The 11,685-nt window shown below is 38.8% G+C and overlaps 1 protein-coding gene across 1 annotated transcript; it reads right to left on the bottom strand.

The window, feature by feature from the left end:
- Nucleotides 1-1,868: 1,868 nt before the first annotated feature.
- On the bottom strand, nt 1,869-6,355 carry ISA2 ([4Fe-4S] proteins maturation; the record flags this gene model as incomplete). The annotated part of the gene is made up of 5 exons (XM_064830933.1): nt 1,869-3,901; nt 3,981-4,133; nt 4,191-5,637; nt 5,696-6,207; nt 6,268-6,355. 5 exons carry the CDS (start codon nt 6,353-6,355, stop codon nt 1,869-1,871), a joined length of 4,233 nt encoding a protein of 1,410 aa, XP_064683435.1.
- Between the last annotated feature and the right edge of the window lie 5,330 nt (nt 6,356-11,685).

Here is an 11,685-nt window from a genome sequence, read left to right as displayed (position 1 = left end):
TCTGAGCTTGATCAATGAGAGCAATCAATAAACGAGCGTACAGCACAGCTGCATTGACTCCTGCTACTCAAAATTAAGCAAATTACAGTAAAATCTGGATGCATTTGAGCAGTAGTATCTCGTGCTAGAAGGCGTTCTGGATCGCCGGAATAGCATCAAACGATTTCTCTCATCTATTAGCTGCTTACTAATACCTTTGCTCAATTTTTTTGTTACCAAAAAAATATGACCAAAAATCGACTCAAAAGCATGAGGTACCCCCTCATGGAAAACATCAAAAAATCAAACAATCAAGTTTTAGACCCTCAAATTGAAGACTTTTACTATAGTATATATTAATTCAAAATGATCCTTTTGATCTAAAGCAGCTATTAAAAGAGCTTTTGAGAGACCTTCATATGTAAATTTTTGGTATTTCGGTCAGAAACCCCTTTTGATATTTTCAAAAATTTCTCAATAAGCTTGTTCAAAACGCTTATTTTTACTAGTACCATTGGAAGCGTCTTCAAAGGTACTCCAAAAAAGCATAAGGAAGTAGGCCATGATCAACATTGTTTATATAGTCAAATCTTACAAAACAGATGCATCAAGTCGATTCTGAGCAAAGTTTGACCAATCTAGAGCAGATACGTGGCGAAATTTAAACAATTTTGGCTACCTAATACACAAAACGCAGAGCCAACAAGAGAACTTGATGAGTCTGATATATGGCATCGGCTAAGCAAATCTTGATTCATTACCCACAAATGCGATTCAAACAGTTCGACATCCTGTCATGTGCTGTAATCATGTAAGTTTTGGGAAATGATCAAATCCTTGAATCTATTAGTCAAGCCTTTTGTTTTTCTGTCTTTCTTTCTGTCCCTGATTTACAGTATATACTTTCGGACTCTTTTCATAACATGAATGGAAAAATAGATTCCGAATTTCCTACATGATTGTAGATCAAAAACGAAAAAAAAAGTATTTTCTAATTAATATGGCTATTAAGATAATTATAAGCGAGAATTATAAAAAAATAACGCTTTATTTTAATTTGTTTGCCTCGCAATAGTATACGAGTATCCATCACATATCAGCGCCATTCGCGTTAAGTCCACATATACAGCCAAGTCTTTGAATAGTCGACAGTAGATCCAGCTGGAAGAGTTATTGACCTACAAAGTCTCGATGCTTATTTAACCATGCATGTCTAATGGAACCCATTCAGAACCATTTGCATATACCCATCGGATAGGCATGTCAAGTTTTAGTTTTTATATGATTTGCTTTTGATGCATTGCTCACAAATCAAGCTTGTATTTATATGATGGCCATGTCGGCCACAACATGTCAATAGAGAATTTCGGTTCAGCGTTATACAAGAAGATTGGCGTAATTCATTGGATGCTCATATGCAAGAAATTTTAGGGAGGCATACAAAGAGTTTGGACCTGTAAAAGTATACAAACAAACCTGACTTGAGTAATTTTAGATACCACTTCTTGGTAGACACAAAAAAAGGCAACTAACTATCAGAATCACATTTAACATTCACAACCATAGTATCTCAGGTGCATGAGAGAATGTTTTGGCTTTACACATTTGCTCAATTGACAACAACATTGGGTAGCGCTCCTCCTTTGAAAGTAGAGAAATCAGACTTATATACTATTTTCTTCATTGCATTACAAGGTTGCATAAGACAAGGTAAGCTTCACACATACAACTCGACATTGCAAATGTTTATTTGAGCAAGAGATTAAAAAAAAATTACAAATATATATATATACATACAGTGGGGATAATACATAGTGTGGAAAGAAATTAAGGATTAAAGAAAAGGAGGAGGAGGCTAACAATACGCGTAGAACATATGGAGCATAGAATTACAAGGTCTTCTTCAACCTGTCTACAGGGAACTTCTTTGCCAGGAAAGTATGTACGGGGCCAAGAACAACGAATCTTTCATACGCCAAAGTGGCTACCACATTACCCATGCAAAGACCCCAAAGTTTCCAACGGAAATCAGGAGGCATGACATTATGGCCCAAAGGCGTGTTGTACTGTTCGACATTGGTAGGTGGAGGCGTATAATTGATTTGTTCCAGAACTTCTTTGGTGCCGCAGTTGAATCTAAAGAGACAGCCAAATTGGTTAGGATCAGCCAACATCCAGTGAGAGACCATGACAAGGTAGGCCAACCAAAGGAAGACCAATGTGTAATTGCGATAGAACGCTTTACGGAACTTGTATCCAAAGTTAAAGACAGCAGCATTGTTGATGAACTGAAACAAACAGACCAAAGCCAACACCTCGCCCTCGTAGTTATCGGCTAAAAGGTACCATTTAGACATATCAACGGCAGAGGAATCAAACTCGTTACAGAGGAACCAAGGCTGCTTGTACAGCATCACAAATGCACCGATCAAGAAGAGCCAGTTGATGGCAACAAGACCCATACCAGAGGCAAGTGTTTGAGGACCGAGTAGTCTGGCTGTGGGACGCTGAGCTTCCAAGCGAGTAGCAGCACGGGACTGAGAGACAGCCCACGTCAACAGCACAGTGATAAGCACATCGACAGCAATCCAAACCAGATTGGACACGGATACTGAGAAATAGAAGCCGAAAATCTTGAGCATAGCCATGACTTGACCGTACAAAATCAAGTATTTGTAACCATTGATAGATGTAGCAAGAGCACCACGACCTTGACGAATCAACTCGACGCAGGAACGCACACTTCTGTTGCTTGTAGAGAAGGGAGACACAATAGAGGCCTCAGCATCAGACATGGCAATACCGACATGAGCAGCACGAAGAGCACCACAGTCATTACCACCATCACCCGTCATGGCAGTGATTCCTCTTTCCATGTGAAGTTGCACACATTGCACCTTACCATTAGGCGTCATACGAGCAAACACACGGATATCCAGCAAATACTTGCGGATCAAATCACGGTCTACCAGCCATTGGAAAGCCTTACCAGTAACAGCCAGTTCGATAGGCGTATGGTCCTTGTTCAGCAGGTATTCATCCACATTGACATCTGGGAAAGTATCAGGTTCATCGACATCAGACCAAATAACACGGCTCATGCTATGGTTGTAATCACCCAACAAGACACGAGGATTGCCGCTTGAAGCCAACCCACATTGACGAGCAATATAAACACCCGTCAGGGCAGTATCACCAGTAATCATGATAGTTCTCGTATCGCCACGCTTCAATTCAGCAATATTTTCAGCGGTGTCCGGCTTCAATTGATTCTTAAAGATAACCAAGCCTAAAAAGTCAATGTTTTCTTCCATTTGATCGCGAGTCCAATGGTTGAACGCTTCCAATCCACCAGGGATCTGTTCCATATCAATCTCGCGATGAGAGAGAGCGAGCACATAGCAACCTTGTCTGGCTTGATTGGCAGTGACACGATCGTAATCTCTAGGTACGGATTCAGGGTTAGACAAATCCTTGATCTTTTCATAGGCACCCTTGACAAAAATATGGATCTTGTTGGTAGTGGAATCAAGCACAGCAACCGACATGGACATGCGAGCATGGACAAATTCATAGCGCTTCAAGACATGGACAGCAGCATCAGGATTGTTAGCAGGCGTCAAGGAATCAACATAGTCAGAGCGATCACGTAACTGCCATTTTGAGGACTTGAACATTTCAATATCGACAGGGTTACCGATAAATTGACCATTTAAGGTAGTGACAGCATGACACGTGGCAAGACCAATTTGCATTAAATAAGGAATATCTTCAATCTGCTCTTCATGTTTACCAAATTCGGCTACCGTGTTGTTGCGTCTGTTTTCCACGATATTGTTAGAGTCAACCACGGGCTGAGCACCGTAAAACTCAAGACCCTCTTTTGTCAAAGTACCCGTTTTATCGAAACAGAAAAGTTGAACTAGAACAAAAAAAAAAAAAAAAAAAAAAAGTTAGTTTCAATCAGAATCATAGGGGTTTCTTCCAGGGCATATACTCACTCTTGCCTGCCATCAAGATACGAGGCAAATCAACACAAAAGATATTCTTCTTTCTCAAGCGACCAGCAGCAACAGATTGACCTACCACCAAAGCAGCAGGAAGCAAGGGAGAAATCAATTGAGAAATGACAAACATGGCATAGAACCAGGCACCTAATAGATCATATTAATACAATGAAACGAATAGATTTAGCATGGGTTACACATTACTTGTTCCTTTAGCATACATCCAGATGGCCAAACCAAGACAGAACACACTGTAGATGAGCAGAATCAAAATAACAATCTTAATGTGTTCATTAAAGATGAAGGAGACATGCGTAGGAAACAGAATCTTCTTGATGAGTTCACCCTTATCAGTTGCTGTACCAGTGTGTGTCACCAACGCAGTTACGCGACCTCCCTTTTCAGTAGGTTGTGCCTGAGAAATAGTGGTACCTGAAAAAATGGTAGAAATCTTGCTCGATCCAACACGGTCATAGGTTGCATTGTCATCTGTCTTGAGAGGGAATTTACGGATAGGCAAGGGCTCACCGGTAAGAGAACTTTCGTCAGCAACAATGTTACCACTTAGAATGACACCATCACAGGGTGTTGTTTTACCCTCGGCTACTTCAAACACATCACCAGGCAGCAGATCAGCAGTGGACTTGTCTTGCCAGGTACCATCACGCAGGATTTGAACCCGGTCAGTGAACTCGGCCATGCTCTTGATACGCTTTTCAGAGCGAAGACGCACAACCACCTTGACGAGTGCAGACAGCAAAATAACAGCGGTGTCGGCAATTCCGACCTCCCAGTATGCAAAGTAGTAGAATAGCCAGAGAATGGTGAACTGATAAATGTAAAAAAAGGACGAAAACTCTTGGAACATGGCGACCACAAAGTTGGGCACATAGACTTCAATGAAGTTGGGGCCAATGAGTTCTTCTCTCTGTCGCGCTTCTTCCGTGGTGAGACCTTGTGTGATGGAGGCAAGTTCAGCATTGGTCTCTCCCAGATGGAACTGATGAGGTGAGAACAGCTCGGTTTCAGGGTGATAGACATAGCGAGTACATTGGTAGATGAAATACTTGGTGCCACTAGAGGTAAACTTGAGAGGAGCGTTGGTGACTACCACATCCAAACCCGCGATACGCTTTGCTGTCATTTCCAAGTAGCGCACAAATTCCATGAGTCTATCAGACTGATCTTCGAGGAAAATCAAGGCAGCCTCCTTGCGCTCCACTTGCACATATTGACCCTGAGCATAAGAACAACGAATTCTAAAAAAGTTGGGCAATCTGAATCGGAAAATGGTCAAAGCAGCAAACCAGAAGAAGAAGATGTACCACATGCCCATAAAGGTGCTAGCTTGGATCTCACCAAATCCACGGAATTTCTCGTACACAGTGTAATAGTCTTGCACCATCATAATCATGTAGGCTATTTGACCAATCGTTTGAAGGAAGAAAACAGCAGTGATGATGTTTCCAAACCAATCACGCTTGTAGGCATGGATCACCATATCATGCTCCTCTTCAATCGAAGAAAGATCATCATCCGAAGTAGCACTGTTGGAGCTGGCAGCGTCCGCTTTGGCTAATGCGCTCTTTTCCTTGTCATGGTATTCCTCGGTGCGGAGTTCCTGAACCTTGTTAAAGTTGGCCTTGATCAACTAGATGCATAAAGTGTTGGTAAATCAAGTTTTGATAGTTTGCATGTTGATAACTTACCTTCTCCTTTGACTTCTTGTACAAGGTCCAAGCAATCAGTGTCAGCAAACAAGAACCATAAAAGGCATACAGAGCAATGTAGACAGGCTCAGTAAACGTTAATTGACCATAGTCAGCGGCAGGACACTCTCCCCACATGGCAGATTCAGGATTTGCAGTCCAAACAGGAATGTTGTCAAGACCAGCGGCTCTAGCACAAGCAACAGCGCTTTGGTTTGTCTTGTTAGTAGCATCAAACTTTTCAATATTCGTACGGAGGTTGTTGTTCTTGCCACAGGAATAGACGTTGCCGACCAATGCAGGGGCGCCAGGGCAAGCGCATGCGGATTTAAGCGAAGCATCACAAGTCTCACGACATTCACCGTCGACACAGTAAGTGGTGCCTTGAGGACAAGTAGGAGGCCTGTTGTCTTGAGGACATTGCGAAATATCACGGACACACAATTGAGGGCATGGATAGGCATGATAGGTGGGCAAACTACATTGATAGCCGTTCGCATCAAAGTCATTGACTAGAGAGGAAAGTATGTGAGTTGTTTTGATGTGAGATCAATCAGAGGCATCTATTTTACCAGTGTGAAATACAGGCGATGCCGAAGCATTCTTTACAAAGCAACAGATCAATAAACATAACAAGCTTGTTGATTGTATCAAAGTCATCTTGGGATGACTAGTTGATATTCTCATCACGGATCGGATATATATATATATATATATAAGAGAGTAGAATGAAAGTATCACAAGTAGAAAAAAAAGAGAAGAAATTGGACGATGAATCAGAGCTTATATATATATATTACCATGGAAACATACACACAAAGAGATTGACATGATAATTCACACCAACCTTGAAAAAGTACAACTCCTTATCATTTTTTTTTTTTTTGGAAAACTGTGTTACCTTTTAAAAAGCATAATAAATTGGTTAGGTTCACTTTTTCTTTGATTTTATATAATGGAGTATAGAATGCAATTTATGGTGCTTATTTCTGTGTTTCCAAACAATCTTAAATCCATTTCCATAGTTATTCAAAACTAGCTAAATCACTGTCAATAGGATAATCCAAATTTAGGCACCCAGATCATTTTATTGTCGTAGGCCATCAAGTCCATAGTTGCATGAAAAAAAACCAAGGGCCATCAAAAGAAATGTGGAGAAGCGGCTGGTGGGCGGCTGAACAAGGCTTGGCTGACTTTGATACCTACTCATATTAGGCCTTGTACAGAATTTATGGGTCCATGTGCACAATGAATCTGTACTATACGTCATTTGTACTCGCTTGAATTTTAAGGTACAGACATACACACACACACAATTGATATCATTACGGGTGCCTTGAGCGAAACAAATCATAAAATAACGTTTAGTGCTAGATGATTGTCAGTTTCAATGGGTGTATTTGTGTGTGGAGATGAAATCCAATCTCGATAAGCTTTTCAACGATAAGAATAAAAGATCTGCTTGCCTTTTACCGGGAAACTGCATTGCGGCCTCTCTAACTCTCGATCTTTATGTATGTCTCTCACTTATCTTTCACGCTCTGCTTATTCCTTCAAACCTTATTACATGTTGTATATCGAATGGGATACAAATCTCCGTCATGTCCTCCAATCACTTACCTTTCCATCCCCCCAAAAACATGCACTCACGCTCTATTTGCTTGATGAGATACACATCCAATGCTTCTTTTTGTACAACTAGACATGCACATAGCAGAAAATGACGCAAGTGAATGCGATACGGTTTGTTATGAAAGGGCATCTGGTATCTATTGGATATGATTTGGCAAGGGAACTATAGACGTGGTTGCCTTTCAGCAGAACATCCCTGATGAGTCAAAGATAAATTTCTTTAGTTTCTATACGCAATATTCAATATATATCATAGTCAAGGTGCTAGTGTGCGTGTGAGTGTACATAGAAAAAAAAAGGGACCTGATTTGTGTGCGAACAGATACTGAAACCAGTTTGTATTTAGAACAAAATGTGATCTCCACCTTGTTTTGTATATCAGCAACAATAAGAATAAGGGTCTACCATTTTAAACATTCATCCGAACTTGGTCTCCACAATAAATCTATGTAATATCCATGTCATTTGTGTTCTTTAACAAGAGATCAATTAGCGCAGCCATGTAGGAATGGCCATCACTTTCATTCTTGCCCTCCAATTCTGATTTTTAGCCGAGATGCTATCCCCATATATCATTAGTCATGTTTCCTTTAAAATAGACTACATACTTATGATCTCTGGTTTGTGATAATAGTGAATGATATCATGAAGCTACACAAACCTTTACGATTGGTTTTGGAGTTTCCAAATCAAAAACCAATTTTTGAAATAATGATGCTAAAGCTTTGAGGCTAGCATGTTCCTATGCCAGCTTTTACCCTCCAACCCCAACTTGCATGGCTGTTGAGAAAAGCGAAATTTTCAAAATTGGTTGATTTTGAGTAATTTCAAGCACATGGCACTAATAAAAGTCATTGGATTTATATATATATAACTGTTGGGTGCAAGTTTAATAAAAGCTGTGGGATATACTTTGTTTGATTAGGGAATGCTTGATTCGAGGTTATTGCGAGCGATATCGATGAGTAATGACGGAAATGGTAAAAATGACTAATTTTTGAAGGGTTGTAACTGTGGAATTTGCTAAGTAATTCGAACTTGTCTAGAGCTTACCTTTTGCTGTTTGTTTTATTCTCTATACAATGGGATAGTTTTCATATATAAATTCATACTTTTGTCGGAAAGTGCCTGCTTGTAGCTAACAAAATATAAGGTTTTGGGCGAATTAATTAAAGACAACGTATATATGGTACCTGAAATTCTCACATTATGATAGATGTAACGTAGAGCTATCGAATTGTTTTTGTCTTGCGCGAATCTGGTGAGTATTTGTCGAGATATGGCCGAAAAAGGGTATCATGCAAAACCATGGATTTTTCTTCAAAATCTGCCTGTGATAGCAAGGAAAAAATTGGGTGACCTTTTTTTGGTCAGAACAAGATTGCCAATATTTCATAATAGAATTATGCCAGAGCTTTAAGCAATAGCTCATTCGATAGGAAATGTTTTGATCTACAATATTTAGTAATGCTAAACAAAATGTTTTGATGACAGATATTGATTAATCCTTAGAAAACAGTGAAAAAATTGCAAAAGCTATCCCAACAAACATCAGGTGAAAAATGTACACCAAACACTTGATATAGATACCATTGTATTTTCCTTTAAATTCTCTACAAGTTTTATATAAGTTTGAAAGGATATTTACTATCAAGAAACGCGCAATTTCAAGGTCGATAGATTTCGGGATCCTATGGATCATCATTCAGAACAATAGAAATTGAAGCTCCGTTGAGCTTCCACATGTATATACCTCGTATCTATGAATTTGCAAAGACGTTTTTAAAATTGGAGCGTACGAAAAGGGCCATATTAACTTGCTGGTTTCAAGTTATCAATAGATACTTGACATGCTGGCGAATTTTGTTGTTAAGACTAGACAACTGTAGCTTGCTTTGTTCAAAAATAATAAGATTTTCAATTTAAAGTATGTATATTGCCCCGCTTAAAAATAGTGTCTTCAATGTCCATAATCTCATGGACTAAGCCGTCTTAATTTGTTGCTTCAATTATAAAAAAATATGTGCTATTTTCGACCTTCTTTGCGTTTCCTTTCAGAAATGTGTGAACAAAAGCCGTCTGCACGCATCTTCATATATGGGTTTTTTGAAATCTTTTGTAACCTAGAGCTCTATAGTTTAGTTGCATAATGCGCCTACTAATTCACAGTTCAATCGATGCAGGTTCGATTCTTGTTTGAAGCAGGTATCTAATGCTTTATCTGAAGCAGTGAGATGTTTGAATGAATCTCTATGGTATCTGTAGTACATTTTTTTCTCTCTTTTTTTTGTTTGTTGTAAATATATGTGTTGTGTTCATTATTACCGCTTTGCATTGCTTGATTTTAACAGAGAGAGGGAGACAGTAAAACGTTTATTTATTTATATAATCGTTATAAAGGAATTGTGGTTGAAACTGTGGGAATACTGAGGATAATCATGAGGATTGCGAGGATTGTTAGGATTGTGAATGCAAGGGAGAGCTGAAAACATAGACATCTTCTGCGTCAAAGATAGGAAACGATAACTTGACTTCAGTACTTTCAGCTAACAAGTGTTTCAATTTTTTGATCTTATCATAGCCATCAAGGCGCTCTTGGACAATCTTCTTGTTTTTTTCATGGGATTTTTTTTGATCGTTTGCAATAGTTCATGAGAGTGGTCAATACTGGTTTAGATTTTTCCAAATATATATATATATATACAGTCAATAAACAACCACCTACAATTGCTTCTCTATATTCATATACCTTTATTTCCCATATCGTATTCGTAATGTCCATGAAATTTTGCTTCGAGTCAACATGATCCAATTGTAAGGCTGTGCTTCCAGTTCTGTTGAAAATGTACATTTGATCATGTTAAGCGCAAAGAATAAATGGATTATAATTTGTAGCTTATAAAAAACGGTTGATATCACAAAAACAAGAAAAGACGTATTTGAATACGATCAGACACAAAAACTAAAGATTTATTGATGAAGACAAGAGTTATCCTATTTATACTAAATTCTGGATGCCAAAGTAGCAATTTATCTTTTACAATGTTTATCACATCAGGTGAACCTCAGCATCTAGATAGCTGAGAATCACTTCAATTACCATAGCTTTTTGTCCATGTTGTTGCACAACACAGACATATCTACCCATCAAGAATACCTTGATCTCTATAGACACATGTGACCTTTCTGGCACAACAAATCAGTGACAAGCCCAAACGACCAAACTCGGATTCTTTCATCAGCAGTATGAATGAAGTGGACCTTTAGCTTCTTGAAAATGCTGGCATCTGCATACTCATATCAATAAGCTATTCGATGCAACATTGCGAATAGTCCATACGCATACTTAATGTGATCAGTGATTTCACGTTCCATGGCTTTCAGTTCAAGTGGCCCTGTTGACTCCAAGATTGCAAGTTCTACATCAAAGTCGTTATCGAAACGAATATCATCAGTATTGTAATAGTGGGATAGGGAAAGACCCCGACGTGCCAGCTCGCAGTTTATGGCTTGAAGGCGTGTCTCTCCAGGGATGAATTTCAGAAACGCAGTAGCCATCTTTGCGGTGTCAAGAAATCTCTAAAGCACTCTCAAGTTATAGATTGATTCTTGTTTGGTGATTTCAAGTGATGCATAAACTTGGCTGATACTTTACGAAAAAAAAAAAATAAAGTCAATACACAAAACTAAAAGTCATGCAAAATGCAGCTTACAATATGACAAAGAATTTGTGGTAGAAAGTTAAAGTAGGATCTTTTTGTAATTTTGACCGGTAAAGAGTGTTTAAGCAACAAAGTACGACATTTATCAACGCCTTCAGCGGCCTATTACAATGCTAATCAGTTATAATTCAGATTCTTATACCAGCTTACCAAATTGCTTGTAATGATAGTCAAACTTGGAAAAGGCGTCTTGCGTACTTAAACTTCTTTCCAGACACCTTTCTAAACTCTGCGTTAATGTATTTGTAGAAGCCAGCAATACTAAATTTGCTGATGTTTGGTTTTATATAATAAAGTCCTTTAAAATAAGAAAGGAAGTAAATATAACAGCGAATGAGCTTTTAGAAGAGACATGTATAGAAATTCAGGTAAAGTATAAGGTGGTTTTATCAATTGATCCTTGAGGTTTATATTATTTATGCTATTTTAAATGTTTGCTATAGTGTCCTGGTTGACAAGCACTTGAATTGAGATGCGATATTCTTTCGGTGCTGATATCTTTGATGAGCGACAGACAGATAGCTTCAGTACATTGAGAATTGCTGTCATGCCATTTCGTACACTTCTGTCAGATGTTCATTTTTTTTTTTACAGAGACCCGCTCAAAAAGCTATTGCTTCTAGGCCATACTTACCG

The sequence above is a fragment of the Mucor velutinosus genome, assembly GCF_035048745.1.
Source record: "Mucor velutinosus strain NIH1002 chromosome Unknown tig00001564, whole genome shotgun sequence".
In the NCBI taxonomy this organism is placed as follows: domain Eukaryota; kingdom Fungi; phylum Mucoromycota; class Mucoromycetes; order Mucorales; family Mucoraceae; genus Mucor; species Mucor velutinosus.
Note: the sequence above shows the minus strand (reverse complement) of the source record. Positions and strands in the feature narration are given on the sequence as shown.